The sequence below is a fragment of the Macaca fascicularis genome, chromosome 2 (assembly GCF_037993035.2).
Source record: "Macaca fascicularis isolate 582-1 chromosome 2, T2T-MFA8v1.1".
In the NCBI taxonomy this organism is placed as follows: Eukaryota; Metazoa; Chordata; class Mammalia; order Primates; family Cercopithecidae; genus Macaca; species Macaca fascicularis.
Window position 1 is genome coordinate 155,827,146 of NC_088376.1, and position 18,754 is coordinate 155,845,899.

At 49.8% G+C, this 18,754-nt stretch overlaps 1 protein-coding gene across 1 annotated transcript in view; it reads right to left on the reverse strand.

The window, feature by feature from the left end:
- Positions 1-17,869, reverse strand: part of MCM2 (minichromosome maintenance complex component 2) — a 23,947-nt gene extending 6,078 nt beyond the window's left edge. Inside the window, exons 1-9 of the mRNA XM_005571798.4 lie at positions 17,807-17,869; positions 16,704-16,933; positions 11,151-11,326; positions 10,779-11,039; positions 9,591-9,810; positions 9,111-9,318; positions 7,407-7,541; positions 6,879-7,070; positions 305-398 (exon numbers count right to left, since the gene is read on the reverse strand). Of these exons, the coding sequence (XP_005571855.2) occupies positions 305-398; positions 6,879-7,070; positions 7,407-7,541; positions 9,111-9,318; positions 9,591-9,810; positions 10,779-11,039; positions 11,151-11,326; positions 16,704-16,933; positions 17,807-17,812 (1,522 nt within the window). The 5' untranslated portion in view covers positions 17,813-17,869. The remainder of the gene's footprint in view (positions 1-304; positions 399-6,878; positions 7,071-7,406; positions 7,542-9,110; positions 9,319-9,590; positions 9,811-10,778; positions 11,040-11,150; positions 11,327-16,703; positions 16,934-17,806) is intronic.
- Positions 17,870-18,754: the final 885 nt, after the last annotated feature.

The window sequence follows — 18,754 nt, forward strand, 5'->3', positions numbered from 1 at the left end:
TACTTAAAACAGTTTTTTAAAAGACAAAGTATTTTTTAAATAGAAGAGAAGCAAAGACTCATTTGCTTAAATCACAAAAGCAGGCAGACACTGGCTCCCTGACCAACAGCCCGACATCCAGAATGCCCAACTCAGGGCCACCCTCTCCCTTGAAGAACAAGTCACACCCACCCAGACCATCTTTTAATGCCTTCTTTCTCCCCAGCACCCAGGCTTTAAAAACACTGTGTCATTCATTCTTCGAATGCTGGCACCTCAAAGAGAAAGCTGCTAACACCTCTGCAGAGGAAAGGCGGGTGCTCACCTGGGTTTTTGGGCTCCCCTCCAAACAGGGCCAGAGCCAGGCCTCTCTTGATGTGTTCATGACCATAGATGGAAGGAGCAATGCTGGCAAAGATCTGAGAAAGGGAAGGAGAATGACAGGAATGGGAACAGATACTCACAGAGTAGGTCACCCACACGCTCTGGCATCAGGGAACCAGGACATCTCCAGCTCAAAGATACCCACTTCCACAACTGCTGCAACTGCATCAGGCCCTGGTATCAAGCCGTGCCCGACTCTAAAGCTTTTCATTAGTTTGCTCTTCCCAAGAATCACAGAACTTTGGAGATTAGAAGAACCTTAATCTGAACCCCTAATCTTGACATATTTCAGAAAGGCCTTTCCCAAGACCACAGACCACAGAAGAAATGAGACGAGAACCAGGTCTGTCATGGCACTGGCCTACCCCAAGCCTCAGTTTCCTCATGTTGGAAAGAGAGATGGCAACACCCAACTCACAGAAGGGTGGGTACAAATGCAACAGTTCATGCAAGTGCCTGCCTCATCAATGCATTCAATGTGGCACATCTGGGAGATGTCTCCACCAGGAAGTAATTCTAACTGGTGAGTCACCGGAACATTTCTCTTTATTTCAGTGTGTGTGTGAGAGAGAAAGAAAGAGACAGGGAGAGAGCAAAATCTTCATGAATTTTAAAGATAGAATCAGAGACATCAAAGACATTTCTTGCTTGTAGGAGACTGCTTCCAACTCTTCCTGCAGCACAGCCGTGTTTTGATGACTTTCATCCTCATACCCCCCTGCACTGGCCACACCCACATCCTTCCCTCTTTACAGGACAAAGGAGCTCAGAAAGCACTGGCCCTCCCCTGGGGAGAGGGCACTAAGGCAGGAAAACCAGCCCTGAAGGTGGAGGGGAGACCCCCATCCTGCGTCCTGCCTGCACCACCAAATTCATGCAGCTTTAGAGGTATCCCCCTCTGAAAGAAAGTAACAATTCCCACAGGGCTTCTTGGAGAAATGTCCGATTCCAGGTCTGGGGCAGGAAATGTACAAAAGAAGCCTGCGTTATCTTCTACCAGAAAGCAAAAAAGCACTCAAAGACAACTAAGGTCATGTCAACAGAACTCAGGGGCCAACATGAATAGGTTCACGCTGGCAAAAAAGGGACACTTGAGTATCGTAGGGATGACACCTGCAGCGTGGAAACCTCAACACCCGGTGGGCCTATTCATCTGTTATGATACCCAGGTCACCTGGGAACCAATTCATTATTTTTAAAACTAGTAAGTAAAAGAAAATAAGCAGGCATTTATCTGACTAGGCTTCAGTGCCTGACTGCCAAATTACAGAAAACACAGGTGACAGAGGCATGTGTCTAATGGGGACATAATTAGTAACATCTCGACTGCAAGGCTCAACAGGACAAATGACCCAGTTTCTTTCACGAAAAAATTACAAGGAAAAAAAGAGATGGAGAAAAGATCTAACGATTATGAGACTTAAGAGACATCAACCAATCACAATTTATGGACCTTATTTGGATAATGACTCCAAGAAGCTGCAAAAAACAGGGGGAAGGGGTAAGATAATCAGGAAAATGTGAACACCAACAGAATACTGAATATTAAGGAATTGTTAATTATCTCTTAAAGTGAGATAATGGTAGTGTGGTTAGCTTTATTCAAAAAGAGCTTTTTCTTTTTCATATACTTACTGATGTAGTTACAGAAAAAAAACAGCATGCCTGGAATTTGCCTTGAAAATTCACTAAGGGTGAATGGGTGGTGCATTAAGAAAACAAGATTGGCTGTGACTATGACAGCTGTGGAAGCTGGGTAGCGTGCTACAGTTTGAATGTACCCCCCAGAAAGCATGTGTTGGCATCTTAATCTCCCATTTACCAGTATTAAAAGGTGGGACCTTTAAGGGGTGATCAGGCCATGAGGGATCTGCTCTCATGAATGGAAAATAAAAGCACTGCTATCCAGGGAGTAGGTCCTTAAGGATGAGTCTGGCCCCCTTTGGGCTCTCACTGTCTCTTTAACTCTCACCTTTTTGCCATGGGATGACACAGCAAGAAGGCCCTCGCCAGATGCCAGCCCTCAATTTTGGACTTCCCAGCCTCTAGAACCATAAGCCAATAAATTTCTGTTCATTATAAATTACCCAGTCTATGGTATTCTGTTGTAGCAGCAGAAAATGGACTAAGACAAATAGTCGAAGTTCATTACACCATTCCACATACCTGTTTGAAATTTTCTGTACAGTTTTAAAATGTGGGCCAGGCCTTATGCCACAGAGTGCCCACGGAACTCACAATAGCCAAATAAACTCACCAACTATTGGCACAATACAGTCACTGGGAGCATGGACTCAAGCCAGGCTGCTGACTCTGCCACTTGCTATGTGACTGTGGCCAACTTATCTAACCTCTTGTGCCTTAGTTTATTCATCAGTAAAACGGGCACAGATGAAACCTACCTCATAGGACCACTGCTATCTAGAAATTACCTAGACAAGGCCAAGCAGATACTAAGTCTTCAGTAAGTATAATGACTCCCTTATGAAACCCTTACTTTGTGCTGCAGATGCTGGGCAAACCTCCACGGACCTCTCACGCCCCAAAACACCTCGTGCTGGATGTGCCAAGACTGCCAGTCCTTGACTCCTCTTAACCCAGCTCATTTCCCTGTGTAGTTTTTGTAGCGAGCAACCTTGCAGGATGAGGTAATGTCTCCCTCCAGGGCCAAACGCTTCCTGCTTGCTATGCAGGGCAGATTGCCCAACTCAATCCCCCTCCTGTAAAGCAACCACTGCATCCAAGGGGACTTCCCCGTGGGACTGGAGGGCAAGGAGCGCAAATGTGCGAATGCCTACACTGCCTGCTGTGCCTTCCACTGCTGACCCAGTTACTCCAGGAGAGAGTAACAGGCTAATTTAATGGCTAGAAAGTGGGGCAGAATCAAATCCCAGACCTGCCAGGGAATAACAGTGCTTTCCATGAATTACCTCATGTAATTCTCATAATAACCCTGTTTCTCTCCATCCTACAGAGGAAACCAAGGCTTAGGTCAAAACATTTTCTCCTAGAAGAGAGGCAAGACTTGACCCCAGATGCATCTGAAGCCAAAGCTCATGCTCCTCATGGCTCTAGCTGTGCTGCTTCCTAGCACTCCTCAGTCTCCACACCCAGCAAACAGGGATAGAGTGCTCAACTGAGTGGGTACTGTGAGTGCCACCCAGCAAATAGAGAGAGAGCACCCACCTGCATGGGTACCATGAGTCTGAGATAACGTTATGTAAAATACCTAAAGCACCAGGCTCCAAGCTATTTTTTTCCTACTTACTGGCTGCTTATGCTTTCTGCACGCCTGTCACAGGCTCTTCCATCCAGTTTTTGTACAAATAGTTTAACTCTTGTAGCCATGTGCAATAACAGCCAGATACTGAGCACTCGCCAACAGCCAAGTACTTTATATGCACTGATTTATTCAATCTTTATAACATCTCTATGAGTGTTTACTCTCATCCTCTCATTTCTATAGATAAGGGTGACTCATCTGACCATCCTAAGGATTAGGCCAAAATTCAAACCTAAAAAATCTGGCTTCAGACTGCATGCTGCTTCTGTTAGTTCTTTAAAATCTAAGTGTTGGGCATGACCCTGATCTCTTTAATACTTTACCCAATCAGTGTCCAGGGCCCACGGAAGGCAGGCAGGGCTGTGAAAGTGACAGAGTAGGAGACAGAGTAAACCTGGGGACACAGGTCCCGCCCGCAAGGGCAGTTATGCCTCAGCTCCATCAGCACTACCAGAGAGGAACACAGAGCCAGCACCCACAGATCTTGGATTTTCAAAAAGCACCCGGATTTCTATGTGAAGTCTCCTGATCCCTCAAGGATAACTAACTCAAAATAAAAACAAATACGAAAAGTCAGTTGCAGAAGTCTGCAGGGCTTCCTGCTGGAGGTGGAGTCTGTAGAAGACAGAAGTCAGCTGGGGACAAGTAAGGGAGGAAGGTGCTCAATGTAGACACAAATAGCAGGCATCAAGACACGGGAGTGGGGCAGGGCTGCCTCCATTTGGGGAACAAGTCGTTCTGGAACCTGGGGCTCCACAGGCACATGGGGATGGCCCTGGCAGATGCCATATTAGTGCCCAGGCATGCCATGCCCACCACACGCTCACCTATGGGTCTCTCACCTCTTCAGTCAACAGAGTGGGAGATTAGTGGCTGAAGATCGCGGCAAAGAGAAGGTGCCAGAAGGGTGTTCCTGAAGCATGCAGCTCCTTTGGCGTGGTAGGCACAGACACAGACAAGCATGTGGGACACAGGTGGCCCAGCTGCTTAGGGACTGCAAGACCCCAGCAGGGCCAAGTCCACCCAAGCCTGAAGAAATTGGCTCAAACATCTGGATGAAATTCTGCAAAGGTGTCCACCGTGGTAGCACTCATGAGCCTCTGCAGGTGGTGAGGGTAGAAGGCTAGGAGGTCCTGGCTTTCTTTGCCTGTGTGACTGTCTTGATCGCATGTAAAACTACGTGAAAAGATCTTGTCTATTTCCTATTATTGGGAACCCTAGTAAAAGATGAGCTCTGAGGACAAGTGTCATATCTGACTTACTCACCACTGTATCCCCAGAACTTGGCCCTAGCAGGTCTTCCAGGAATGAATGTGTGTTGGCTGAACTGAAGCTCCTGGCCTCCTGAGGCTGAGAAACACCCACCTCTCCTATGGGAACCCCAAATTTTCACAGACGAGGTTAGATGGCCAAGAGCTGAGAAGGAATGGCACCAATACCAACCCATGCCAGGGATGCATTTCTGGAGCTTTCCTGAACAATGACAGTAACGTATAAGCCCACAAATGCTGGATGCTTTGCCCCTACTGGGTTTGCATCTAGCCTGCAGCAGCTTCTCACAGTAGATGCAAAGACATGCAATACACTTGAGGAAAGGAACCGAGACATAAAACTACCCTGCCCACTTGCAGAACATGCCTCAAGGAGTAAAGAAAGGAACAGAACAAACCATGCATGTGTAGGAATATTAAGGGGCAGGCAGACATGGGTAAATGTGATGGGTGAGGAGGAAAAGGAAGGGACAACCATAGCCATGCCACAAAGAAACCAAGAAAGGGGGCTCCACAGGCTTCAGGGGAAGGTGGATGGAGAGAAACAACCAAAACAACCTATCAGCTGGCCTGCAGCCTGGATGCAGCTCTCCTTACCCCACCATCCATTCCTTCAGAGTTACTCAGGGCCTCCTGCAGCCAGGCTCTGGGGACAGAGGTGATTAAGCCAGCAATGGCTCCTGTCCCTGGGGGGTTAACATACATCAGAAGGAAATCATCCAGTTCGCTGAAGAAGCCAAATGGGATCTGAATTTTATGTTGCCAGAGGGCAGCAGAAGAGTGGAGGCTAAAGGGCAAACTAAACTGCTCTGCATTAAAAACTGAACTTCAAGTTGACTTGAAGGCCGGGCGTGGTGGCTCGTGCCTGTAATTCCAGCACTTTGGGAGGCTGAGGCAAGTGGATCACCTGAGGTCAGGAGTTCGAGCCCAGCCTGGCCACAATGATGAAATGCTGTCTCTACTAAAAATACAAAAATTAGTCAGGTGTGGTGATGCGTGCCTGTAATCCCGGCTACTCAGGAGGCTGAGGCAAGAGAATTACTTGAACCCAGGAATGCAGTGAGCTGAGATTGCGCCACTGCACCCCAGCCTGGGCGACACAGAGACTCCATCTCAAAAAAAAAAAAAAAAAAAGGAAGGAAGGAAGAGAAAGGGGAGAGCAGTGAGCTTGAGAACATGCAGTGCTCTGAGGCAGGATGGAGGTACTGTGGGAGAAACAGCAAAGGACTTTTATCAACAAAAATTTGATGTTCTGTTTAAGTAATCCATATTTCTGCAACATAAACCCCCATCTCCTCATCCTTCAGTAAGAATGTCTACATTAAAAACCAACTGCCCAACTGCCTGGGCACAAGGGCTCACACCTGTAAGCCCAGCACTTTGGGAGGCCAAGGTGGGAGGATCTTGAGCCAGGAGTGTGAGACAAGCCAGGAGTTTGAGACCAGCCTGGGCAACATAGTGAGACTCCCATCTCTATTTAAAAACAAAACAAAACAAAACAAAACAAAACACAACACCACCACCATTCTGGGTTGTTTTTCTGAAAAAACTCCCATTGGCCACAACTGGATCCCTAGGAATCCCTCATGACACAAATTATCCTATTGCCTGCCTCTGTTCCCATTTCAAACCACAGCTCGAAATGATCTGCTAAAGGAAGAGCTCTTCTCGTCGCAACCCTATCCTCAGCAGGGGACTCCTCCCCACCACACAGGCTCAGAGAGGTCATCCAAGTTATCCCACTACCTCGCTGGCCCATGGTAGAACCAGAACCAGGTTCACCCATCCCCAATGCGAGTTTACCTCTTCCCCGGAGCACAGGGCCTCCCTTCCAGACAAGCTTAACTGAGCTCCAGGGGAATAAGGCAAGGTTTGAGCAGTGAGCCCTAGATGCCTGCCACACCCCCAGCAAACCTCCATGTCCCCTCACAGCATCCTGGCAGCCCCTGCCTTCCACCTGCCTTCTCCCCGATCTGCTGATCCTTGGAGAGGCTAGTGATCATCTTCACATCTTCATCGGTCAGTTCCCCTACAGCGACCTTGTTGTCCTTCTTGGCCACGTGGTTGGCCAGGATGACAGTGGCAAAGACGGGGAAGCCATTGGCAGTGTTGAGGGAGCCATCATAGTTGTTGTGATAGATGCCAGTCAGTTCCTGGGGAAAGGGAGGGGCCAAGAAGTCAGAGCCTAACCGAGGGGCCACAGGCAGAGTGGGGGCCCACCTCCGTGCTGCCTTCCTCCAATTTCTCCTATTGCAAGTGCTCCACATTACAGACATCAAGATGAGTAACTCAGTAAAAGCCCTCCTAAACCCACCATTCCAACAACCCATCCACCAGAGGAGATAAAGTTCTTTGCCTCAGCCATGCAAAAACAGATGCTAGCCTGAGTGCCCCTGCGACCATACACACCTCCACCAGCCCAGCCACAACTGCTTCTGCCAATTCCCTCTGCAACTTGGCTCCCTTCCAGCCTACCCCTGGCCACTTACTATCTCGTCTCCTGGCTTGCAGCTGTCTACCAGATCCGCAAGGAGAATGGCGTCCTTGGAGCGGGGCAGCCGGCCAGCTGCCACTTTGCCTGGACTCTCCTGGATTCGGATACGCTGGTAGTTCTGATAGATGGTCTGCGAGGGACACAGAGAAGGCCTCAAAGCACTGACTTACTATGTCACCCAACCTTGACCCCTCACCAGGCAGGACAACAGGCAGGATTCCGACTCCTGAGTGGCAAATGGAGAGCCAAAGACAGCAAGGAATGAGTTCATGGCTACTTAGCACATCAGTGGACAGTACCCACTCCTGCCACCATCCCTCTGGGATGCCTTCTGACTGCCAGACTCAGCACCTGCTCTATGCTGTACAGCTGAGCTGTCTTGAGTACCAATGCTGGAACCAGGCTGCCTTGGTTCTGTGTCTAAGCTGTGTGATCTTGGGCAAGTGACTTCCTTTCTCTGTGCCTTCTCTGCAACCTCACAATGAGAATTAAAGCAAGTCAAACATACATCAACCTAATCCAGCATCTGATAAATGTAAGTTATAGGAAGTCTTGGCTGTCACTGTCAATTATCACAGGCTAGCACTGTGCCATGTCATTTCGTGTCCATTATCTCACAACACGCACTGCAGTTAAAAGCACATGCTCTGGATCAAGATGCCTGAGCTGTGGACCTCTGATCCACATTCTGGCTGGGTGACCTCAGCCAGTTCTCTAAACACTCGGAAAAGTGGGGCCAGTAACAGTTCCTGCCTCACGAGCTGTGAAAAAGGACCAGGTAATAAACCACCCACTACCTGGCACTGATAAGTACTCCATGAATGATAGCTGTAACTGTTAACCCTCTACCAGGTACTATCTCAGGTCCCTAGAAGCAAGGCCTGAGGGAGACAGACAGGGCATGGGAAGAGTGAGCAAAGACGTGGCTCAGCAGGCATCTGGCCTGCAGCTGTCCCACCTGAGGCAGGGGTCAGCTTTTGGCTGTAGATGGCCACAGGTGGGACCTCTGAGGCATTTTCTGGCAAGGCGGCTCGAGCTGGGACAGTTCTCAGAACTGCAGAGCGGTGAGAAGAGGACAGCCAACAGCCACAGCAGCAAGGCAGTCAGGGGGCCTGGGCGCCACCACAGGGACTACAAGCCCATTTACAGACAGGGAAGCTCAAGTACAAAGGCACATGTAATGTGCCTAAGACCTTAAGGCCAGAGGCTTTGGCAGCATCTCCTGAATATGGTGCAAGAGGTTGGTATGGTCCAGGGGCCCCATATGAGCCAGGCAGGTCCCCAAAACAAGCCGAGGGGAAGTCCCGATGGGACTGCAGCCGCCCCACGCAAGTGATGGCCCCCTGGAGACTGGTAAGCACACATTCTGAAGGAGCAACTTGGCAAGAAGCAGGACCTGTTTGCTTCTTCCCATGTTTGCCAGATCTTCCCATGTTTCAAGAGGAGCCATAAACTTGAATGATTTAAACAAAATCGCCCCACCTAAATATTGACTTGAATTCCTAAAAACACCGTGTGGGCCAAACTAAGCTCACTGGCCAGACAGATTGGGTCCACCCCAGGGTGTGGCCAACACACAATTCTATCTTGCTTCTTGAGGCTGCCCACACTGGTCTTCTACAGCCTGAGAGGCCAGTAAGGCCCTGCATACTGGGCACCCCTAAGGAGAGCTGGCAGCAGGCCCTGTGGCCTCTCTCACCTCTTCCATGTTGACCTCAAAGGGGCCGGCTGACTGGCACTCGGGACAGGAGCCTGGTTTCACCTCCTGGTTCTGGGACTGGCAGAAAGGCCCCAGGACGAAATTGCACTTGTTGCAGTTGTACTTGACCATGCTGAGCTGGGGCAGGACGCCAGTGCAGCTGGTCACCACCCCACTGGTGCGGATCAGCTGGTTCAGATGCAGTTGCCTGCAGAGGCAGAGGGAGCATCAGAAGCTGTGAGCTAGGGTGAGGCCAGGCTGCAGACGAGGGTGTCCCAACACACTGTCGTGGAAACTGGGCCCAGCCCCCAGCCTGGGAAGATACCTCCCATCACACTCCTGTGCAACCACAACTCACCTGCGATGAGGGTGCTGCTGGCTGCACCCTGCCCCGCCCACACCACGAGCGCTCTCTGGAATCACGACTGAGTTACCTAGCACTGAGCTCAGACCTGCCATCCTCACCTGCCCTCAGCTCACCTCAGCGAGCGCAGCTCCTCCACCAGAGGCAGGTGGGAGATGCGGACATGGATGTGGTTGGTGATACGGTCGTACTTGGGGTACATGGCCAGTACCACCTCCAGGGCAGCCTCGTCAAAGATCTGCAGCAGCTCCGCCGGCGCCTCGGGCAGGAAGTAGGCCAGCACGTGCTCCCTTGCTGCCAGGTCCTCATAGTTCACCACCAGGCTCTCACGATTCTCTAGAGGGAGGCATGGTGGGAAGAGAGTTAATGAAGCATGAGAACCGGGCTGGACGGCAACAATGTCTGTGTGAGAAGTGAGGCCTACCCACCCCGACCATTGACTTTGACCTAGAAAGTCCAGCTTTCACTTCTAGGTCTACCACACTTCCGCTGTGACATAGCCTGAGCTTCAACTCTCCACTCCGTAAAATGGGCCTGTCACATGGTGCACAAAGTTGCTGGGGGGTTAAACACGAGCAGAGTGCCTACAGAACTATAAACACAAAATGCCTTACAAGAGCCTAGAAGAAAATCTATGAATAAACTGTCAAACACAGGACAAAAAGCAGGGGAAGGAATTGCAGGAATCAAGATGTACACGTCCCTTTTAAAAGTCAATGCCTGGCTGGGGACGGTGGCTCACACCTGTAATCCTAGCACTCTGGGAGGCCAAGGTGGGCAAATCACCTGAGGTCGGGAGTTCCAAACCAGTCTGACCAAAATGGAGAAACCCCGTCTCTACTAAAAATAAAAAATTAGTCAGGTGTGGTGGCGCATGCCTGTAATACCAGCTACTTGGGAGGCTGAGGCATGAGAATCACTTGAACCCTGGAGGCGGAGGTTGCAGTGAGCTGAGACTGCGCCATTGCACTCTAGCCTGGGAAACAAAAACAAGAACGAAACTCCGTCTCAAAAAAAAAAAAAAAAGACAATTCCTATTACATATATCAAAGTAGTAATCCAGATTTTTATATAAAATCTGTCCATTTACAAGCTTATCAAAAAAATGCTTTGGTGGCCCAGATGTGGTCACTGCACAGCCAGCAGGAGAGCCCTGATGCAAAACTCAATACTTTTAGTTTCTCTGACAGACCTCTCAGTCACATGCCCTGTACTTCACGTGTTCACTGGGTTGGGAAAACTTTCTGTGGGAAGATTTATGGAGGTGCTACAGGGGCTGAGGCGGGAGCTGAGGAAAGCCACACCTTTGCACATGTCACTGATGCGCTCCTTGAAGACGTTGTGGCCGTGGCTGTCCACGTGGGTGCGCAGGAAGTTCTTGAAGCGGTGGTGGATCTCCAGCCGGGGGCCCGCCATGCTCACCCACTCGCGCACAGAGTGGCCCTTGAGATCCTCCAGGTTCTCGATGCTCTCGATCATCTCCTCGTCCTCCTCGCCGTCCTCTGTGGCCCGCTCCACCTGGCGGCGCTTGCGGGCAGGGCGCTCCTCGTCCTCCTCATCGCTGTCTGGGGAGGCAAGAGACACCTGCTACTGTAGTCATCTCCAGCACCTCTACTCCCCTCCCGGACTCCTTCCCAGCTTCCCAGCCCCTCGGGCAGGCAGGCACCTGGACTTACCGTACAGGAGCCCACGGCGCATGCGGCCCAGGCCCCGGCCAGCCTCCCGGTCGCGCTGCCGCATGGCCCGCTCTGCTGCCTCCCTCTGACTGGCCGTCAGCTCCTCTACGTCCTCATCATCCAGAGCCAGTCCCTCGGCCTCATAGGCGTCCAGCTCTGGGATGGCACGGTAGTCCCTGAGGGAGCCCCAAAACAGATGTGGTTACTGACCAAAAGAAAAACCCGAAGCACCAAACCCCATCCAGGAACTGGGCCTGTTCAGTAAGGTTCAGGAGCCCCAATGTGGGTAGGCTTAGCACTTCCAGGTCAGAAACACAGAAGGCTCAGAAAATATCTCCAATGAATGAACAAAACACAATCTGTACATATGATGGATGATGCAGCCTTAAAATAGAAGGAAACTCTGCCACATGCTGGCACATGGATGAACCTTGAGGACATGATTTTGAGTGAAAGAAGCCAGGCACAAAAGGACAAATCCTGTATGGTTCCACTCATTGAGCAGTCAAATTCATAGAAACAGAAAGTAAAATGATGGTTGCTAGGGACTGGGAAGAATGGGGAATTAGTGTTTAACCGAGACAGTTTCAGTTTTCAAACTGCAAAGACTTTTGTGGATGGATGGCGGTGTGGCTGCACAACAATATGAATGTACCTAATGCCACTGAACCATACACAGAAAAATGGTTAAGATGGCTGGGCACCGTGGCTCATTTCTATAATCCCAGCACTTTGGGAGGCCAAGGCAGGAGGATCACTTGAGCCCAGGAGTTCAAGGACAGCCTTAACATAGTGAGACCCCGGCCAGGCGCGGTTGCTCATGCCTGTAATCCCAGCACTTTGGGAAACTGAGGTGGGTGGATCACGAGGTCAGGAGATCAAGACCATCTGGCAAACACGGCGAAACCCCGTCTCTACTAAAAATACAAAAAAATTAGCCGGGCGTGGTGGCGGGCGCCTGTAGTCCCAGCTACTCGGGAGGCTGAGGCAGGAGAATCACTTGAACCGGGGAGGCGGAGCTTGCAGTGAGCTGAGACTGCGCCACTGCACTCCAGCCTGGGCAACAGAGCGGGACTCCGTCTCAAAAAAAAAAAAAAAAAGAACATAGTGAGACCCCCATCTCTATAAAAACAGAAAATGGCTGGGCACGGTGGCTCATACCTGTAATCCCAGCACTTTGGGAGGCCAAGGTGGGCAAATCACGAGGTCAAGAGATCGAGACCATCCTGGCGAGCATGGTAAAACCCCACCTCTACTAAAAATACAAAAATTAGCTGGGTGTAGTGGCACACGCCTATAGTCCCAGCTACTCGAGAGGTTGAGGCAGGAGAATCACTTGAACCCGGGAGACAGAGGTTGCAGTGAGCTGAGATTGTGCCACTGCACTCCAGCCTGGTGGTGACACAGCAAGACTCCATTTCAAAAAAAAAAAAAAAAGAAAATAACCCAGGCCTGGAGGCACATGCCTATAGTCCTAGCTACTCAGGAGGCTGAGGTGGGAGGATTGCTTGAGTGCAGGAGTTTGAGGCTGCAATGAGCTATGTTCATGCCACTGCATTCCAGCCTGGGTGACAGAGTAAGACCCTGTCTCAGAAAACAAACAAACAAACAAACAAAATGGCTGGGCGCAGTGGCTCATGCCTGTAATCTTAGCACTTTGAACCCGGGAGGCAGAGGTTGCAGTGAGCCGAGATAGCGTCACTGCACTCCAGCCTGGGCAATAAGAGTGAAACTCCATCTCAAAAAACAAAAAAACAAACAAAAACGGTTAAGATGGTAAATTTCGGGCCAGGCGCAGTGGCTCATGCCTATAACTTTGGGAGGCCGAGGTGGGTGGCTCACAAGATCAGAAGATCGAGACCATCCTGGTCAACATGGTGAAACCTCGTCTCTACTAAAAATACAAAAATTAGTCATGCGCAGTGGTGGGCACCTGTAGTCCCAGCTACTTGGGAGGCTGAGGCAGGAGAATCACTTGAACCAGGGAGTCGGAGGTTGCAGTGAGCCGAGATTGCACCACTGCACTCCAGCCTGGCAACAAGAGTGAGACTCTGTCTCAAAAAAAAAAAAAGGTAAATTTTGTTATGTGTATTTTACCACAATTACAAAAGGGGAGGTAGATCTCCAGAGAGGTTCTATGCACCCAGTAAGATAAAAGAATTCAAGGAACCACAAAACATTAGACCAAAAGGCTTCACAGAGCTAACCCAACTCCCTGTGAGGGCTGGAATTCTCCCTGTACTTTCCCCATTTCTGACTATGCTGCCTTCAACAACCTGATGTCCTGGCTTCTACGCAGTCAGTCAAACCAGCCCTCTGAAATGGCCACCCACTGTCTCAACCCTTTGAGCTACTCCAAGATCATCAGACACACATTTTCCACATTATCTTCCTTCAGATACTGAAGAGAAATAATGCCTTAATAAGGCACCCAATGAGTGCAAAGCACTTCCCTGCAGTGCTCTCTTTCCTGAGAGGGAGATACCGTCATTCCATCTGAAAGATGAGGAAATGGGTAGTTGAGGAGAAGATGTGATTTTTGCCTATGGTCGCTCTGCAGACCTGGGTGTCAAAATACAGTCCAAGCCCAGAGCTCCTTCTCCCATGCCATACCGCCTTCCCAAGACAATCCCCTTGAATTCTCCTTTTTTCAAGTTAAATGGTGATAAGAGAAACTGCTACTATTTTTCTGCAATAAATGTTGTCAAACTACTGTCAGAACACATCTTTTTATGCTGTTGATGCCCCAAACAGAACCTAGCCAGGCAGATATCAGAGTTGACCAGGTCTGATTTCTTCCGTGTTCTCAGGGAAAAGGTATCGGTCCAATTCTCCTTGGATCTCAAGTCACACAAAATGCCCTCAGCAAACTTCTAATTGGTTCATACCAAAAAAAAAAAAAAAAAAGGTAAACTGGACATCAAATTTCAATTTTTGCACCTCAAAAGAAAACATTAAAAACATGAAAAAGACAAGCCAGATTGAGGAGAAAATAACTGCAAATTACATGTCTGATAGAGGACTTATATTCAGAATAAGTAAAAAACCTCTTACAACTCAATCATAAAAAGCCAAGCAACCCAATTAAAAAGTGGGTCCAGGATTTCTCTGAAGAAGATACACATATAGCAATCAAACGTACGAAAAGATGTTCAACATCATTAGCCATCAGGGATGAGATGCCACTTCACACCTGCAGGGATGGCCAGAATTAAAAAGACCAGTGTTGGCAAGAACATGGAAGAGTGGAACCCTTGTGTGTTGCTAGTGGGAATGCAAAATGGTGCAGCTGCTTTTGAAAACGGTCTGGCAGTTCCTCAAAAGATTCAACACAAGACCAACAATCTCACTCCTACATAGCCAACAGAATTAAAGACCTGTTCACATAAAAACCTGTAACAGGCCAGGTGCGGTGGCTCATACCTGTAATCCAAGCACTTTGGGAGGCTGAAGCAGGTGGATCACCTGAGGTCAGGAGTTCAAGACCAGCCTGGCCAACATGGCAAAACCAAAACCACGTCTCCACTAAAAATACAAAAATTAGCCGGGTGTGGTGGCAAATGCCTGTGATCCCAGCTACTCAGGAGGCTTAGGCAGAAGAATTGCTTGAACCTGCGAGGCGGAGGTTGCAGTGAGCTGAGATTGTGGCAGTACACTCCAGCCTAGGCAACAGAGCAAAACTCAGAAAAAAAAAAAAACACACACACACACACAAAACAAAAAAAAAACACCTGTAATGAATGTTCATGGCAACATTATTCATAATTGCCAAAAGGCTTGAGGAACCCAACGTCCATCAACTGATGAATGGATGTGTTATCTCCACACAAAGAAATATGATTCAGCCACAAAAAGGAATGGAGTGCTGCACATGCAACAACACAGAAAGACCTTAAAACCACACTAAGTGAAAAAAGCTCATCACAAAAGGGCATATATAATATGATTCAATTTATATGAAATTACCAGATTGGAAAATCTAGAGACAGTAAGTGGATTCTCAGTTGCCCGTGGGTTGGGTAAGAACTGAGAATGAACTATAAGCAGGCAGGAGGGACATCAATGGGACAATGGCCCTGTTCTTACACTGGATTGTGGTGAAGCCTGCATAATTCAGGAAATTTACACTGAATTTGCATTGAATTGTATTTTTGCAAGGGGCAAACTCTAAAAAACTATAGCCCAATAAAAATTTTTTTGAAAAACCACAAAAACAAATGTAATTGGGCTCAGCTATCCCTCAGCTACCTCTACCCAGAAGCCCCCTGCCAAGGGCCTCTCACTCTCTGAAGGAAAAGAGAAGCAAAGAGAAAGGGTCAAGACAGGGAGAGGACACAGTGGAGGAGGAGCATCCGGCCTGAACAACTCCACTGAGCAGAATGGGGAAGCCGTCCAGGCCCCATGCCCTGACCCCAAGTCCAGGGTGGATTTATCCAAAGACTCCTCATTCCTTCTACAGTCTACAGCATGTGCAGTCTCATCGTTGGGGGTGGTACTGGTAACAGCAAAGATCCATCCAGTCTGGAGTGCCCTTGAAAGCCCCTCAGCTGTCTGACATCCTAGGGATGGCAGGACGCCCTGCACGGTACTCTCACACACGCTAAGGCTGGAAAGGCACAAAAGGAGCATCTCCACGAGGCTCCTGGGCATTCACACAACTCCGCTACTGACATATCTACCAGATCCCAGCTGGAAACGCAGAGTAAGGCAGGAGTAGAAATCTAGCCTTGCTCATGCGCAGAGCTTACTCCACTCTCCTAGCATTAAGTCTTGATAACCTATTTATGTATTTATTTATTTATTTTTGAGATTGAGTTTCACTCTTGTCGCCCAAGCTGGAGTGCAGTGGCATGATCTCGGCTCTCGGCAACCTACGCCTCCTGGGTTCAAGCGATTCTCCTGCCTCAGCCTCCTGAATAGCTGGGACTACAGGCATGCACCACCACGCCTGGCTAATTTTTTGTATTTTTAGTAGAGACGGGGTTTCACCATGTTGACCAGGCTGGTTTCAAACTCCTGACTTCAGGTGATCCGCCGACCTCGGCCTCCCAAAGTGCTGGGATTACAGGTGTGAGCCACCATGCCCGGCCAACACATGTTTACTAATAAACAAGACCATTCCTAACAAAGGGCATGGTGCACATTACGTATAATAAACGGTTGCTGATTGACTCTAAAACTTTATTTATCAGATCCCTCCTCCCCCATGCACCTTTCCTTTGAAAAGTTACCAAGAAACACTGGGCTTCCTGCTTCCTGTCTTTTTGAGTTGCAGTCCTCCAGATTAGAGAGCTCTGCATTACCTGGGGTGCTTATGGAGTTAGGCTTATCCAACCCTTAGGGTCTAGTCTTTCCAAGTTACATACAGTAAGTTAAAGAAACCTATGTCACGGCTCTGTAAACCTGTCTCCCCAGAACCCTGGATCAACCTGTGCTCAAAGGCAAGAATGCCATCAGATTCATTTGTTCCCAGCTCCCAAAGCCAGGCCACCAGACACACAATGGGCTCTCTGCAAAATTGTCTGCTGAGTCCAGGGCATTGATTGAAATTACCTTTCCATGCCATCTCCAATGAGCTCCTCTCCATCCTCTTCTTCTTCCAGGGGCCCCTCTGTGCCTAGGAGCCCCTCAGACTCATCCTCAAAGGGTGGAAGGTCACGGCCAGGGCTGGAGGTCAGGGCATCAGTACGCCGGGAGCTTCGGCCAGGGCTGGAGGTGATAGGATCATTGCCTCGCCTACGCTGGGCCGGGCTGGATGCCATGGTGAAGGACTCCGATGATTCCTGCAAGAGAAAGTGCCGCTGTCAGAAACCTAAGAAGCTGGTGAGGCATGATACAGCTTCCTTTTTACTATCAGGGTTCTTCCCTCCTCTCTCTCCACCTGTGACTCTTGTCCTCCAACACACCAATCCCCTTCCAGCCTCCAGATCTTTGCGCTTGCTGTTCTCTCAGCTGGAATGCTCTCTGCTGGGCAATCCGAGCCAGTGGCTTCCAAACAAATAGGAGGCAGCTCAAATAGCGGGTCACCCACATCACCGTGCTTTCTCCATGAAAAACCACTGAGGTTATGTCATTTGCCTATTTACCTGTTTATTGTCTACTATCTCCCCCTTAAGCATTAGAGCTATTTCAGCACACACAGTGTGCAAGGTATTGTGATAGAGATGGCATAGAAGAGCCACCAAAACAAGAGGTCTGGAACTCAGATGTGAAACAGACAGTACACAAGACAAAGGGACAAGAAAGTAATACGAAAGTAAATGTAGCATTCAGAACAAGGATCATTGGGAAATTGAAAAAAAAAAAAAGTTTTAAGAAGTGCAGTGAGATGGGGGCCTGTCTTTTGTACACTCAGCGCCAGACATACAGATGGCGCTCAATAAGCACGTGTGCGGTGAATAAAGGACACGGGTTGAGCGGGTCGGGCGCGGCTTAGGGAACCCAGGGCCCCAGGTCAGTGGTGGGGAGACGAGTCGCCAGGTGGCCTAGCGTCACGCGGGGTGCAGGCGAGAAAGCAGCTGCGCCCCAGAGCCTGAGGCCCCACCTCACCCAGAGCGCCGACCCGGGCCGGGGCAAGAGTACGGGAAGCGCGCAGCCTCCGCACCCATGACCCCGGCGCCCGCACCATCCCGCCCGCCCCGCGCCAGCGCGCTCACCGCCATCGCAGTACCACGATCCTCTCAGCCACTCCAGCAACAACCAGGTTTCGCGCGAAAAGTAGCTCACGTGACCCACCAAAGCCGGGTAAGAGCCCTACGGAACGCGACGTCATGACGTCGGCGTCCACTGGCGAGCAGCGGGGACACGGAGGGGTGGGCCAAAGAGTCGGGTCCCGCCCACGCCGCCCGGAGGTCCCGCCCAGAGCCTGAGGGTGGGCGGCGGGGCGCTGTGCGCGTGCGCTCTCCTGAGCTGGAGTGGGAGCCGGGGTGGAGGTAGGAGCTGTGGTTCCAGGGCCCCCGACGACACTTGCTGGCTACGTGACCTCGGTCACACCAGGGCCATTTTACTGACAAGGCAACAGAGGTCCAGAGCCTGGTTTTCCGACGCCTTCTTACTGTCTTAGGAGCAGAATGTTTTAACTTCTCCCAAAGCTCAAAGGCTCAATGCTTCAAGTAGCTGGACAACTCTGGGATTTTGTAGGTCACATCTGAGGCTTTAGTAGGAGTTATCCTTGCCCAGGGGAGCGAAGACGCAGGGAGAATGTTACAGATAGAAGGATGCCATGTGCAAAGCCGCAGAGGGCATGGCACGGCCCGGATGTGCAAGCCCCTGCCTAAGAACTAAGGCTAGGAGCTTATGATGCCGGGCAATGGACAAGACTTGAGGGAGAGAAAATCCGGATCAAAAAAGAGTTAGATGTTTTTCTAGAGAGTTTGACTATTCTGTATTCTGAAGGCAATGGAAGACCATGAAAGCATTTTGAGCAGGGTGAGACGTGAACCGGTGTGTGTTTTAGAATCCCTACGGCTGCTACCAGGTGGAAGTGGATTGAACAAGGTTGAAGGCAGCAAATGAGGAGGTTGTTGTGGTTCTTGTCTAGTTACAGGCAGCCTTAGTGAGCAGAGGCAGGGCTGAATCGCAGCCCTCTTAGCCAGGCACTTTGT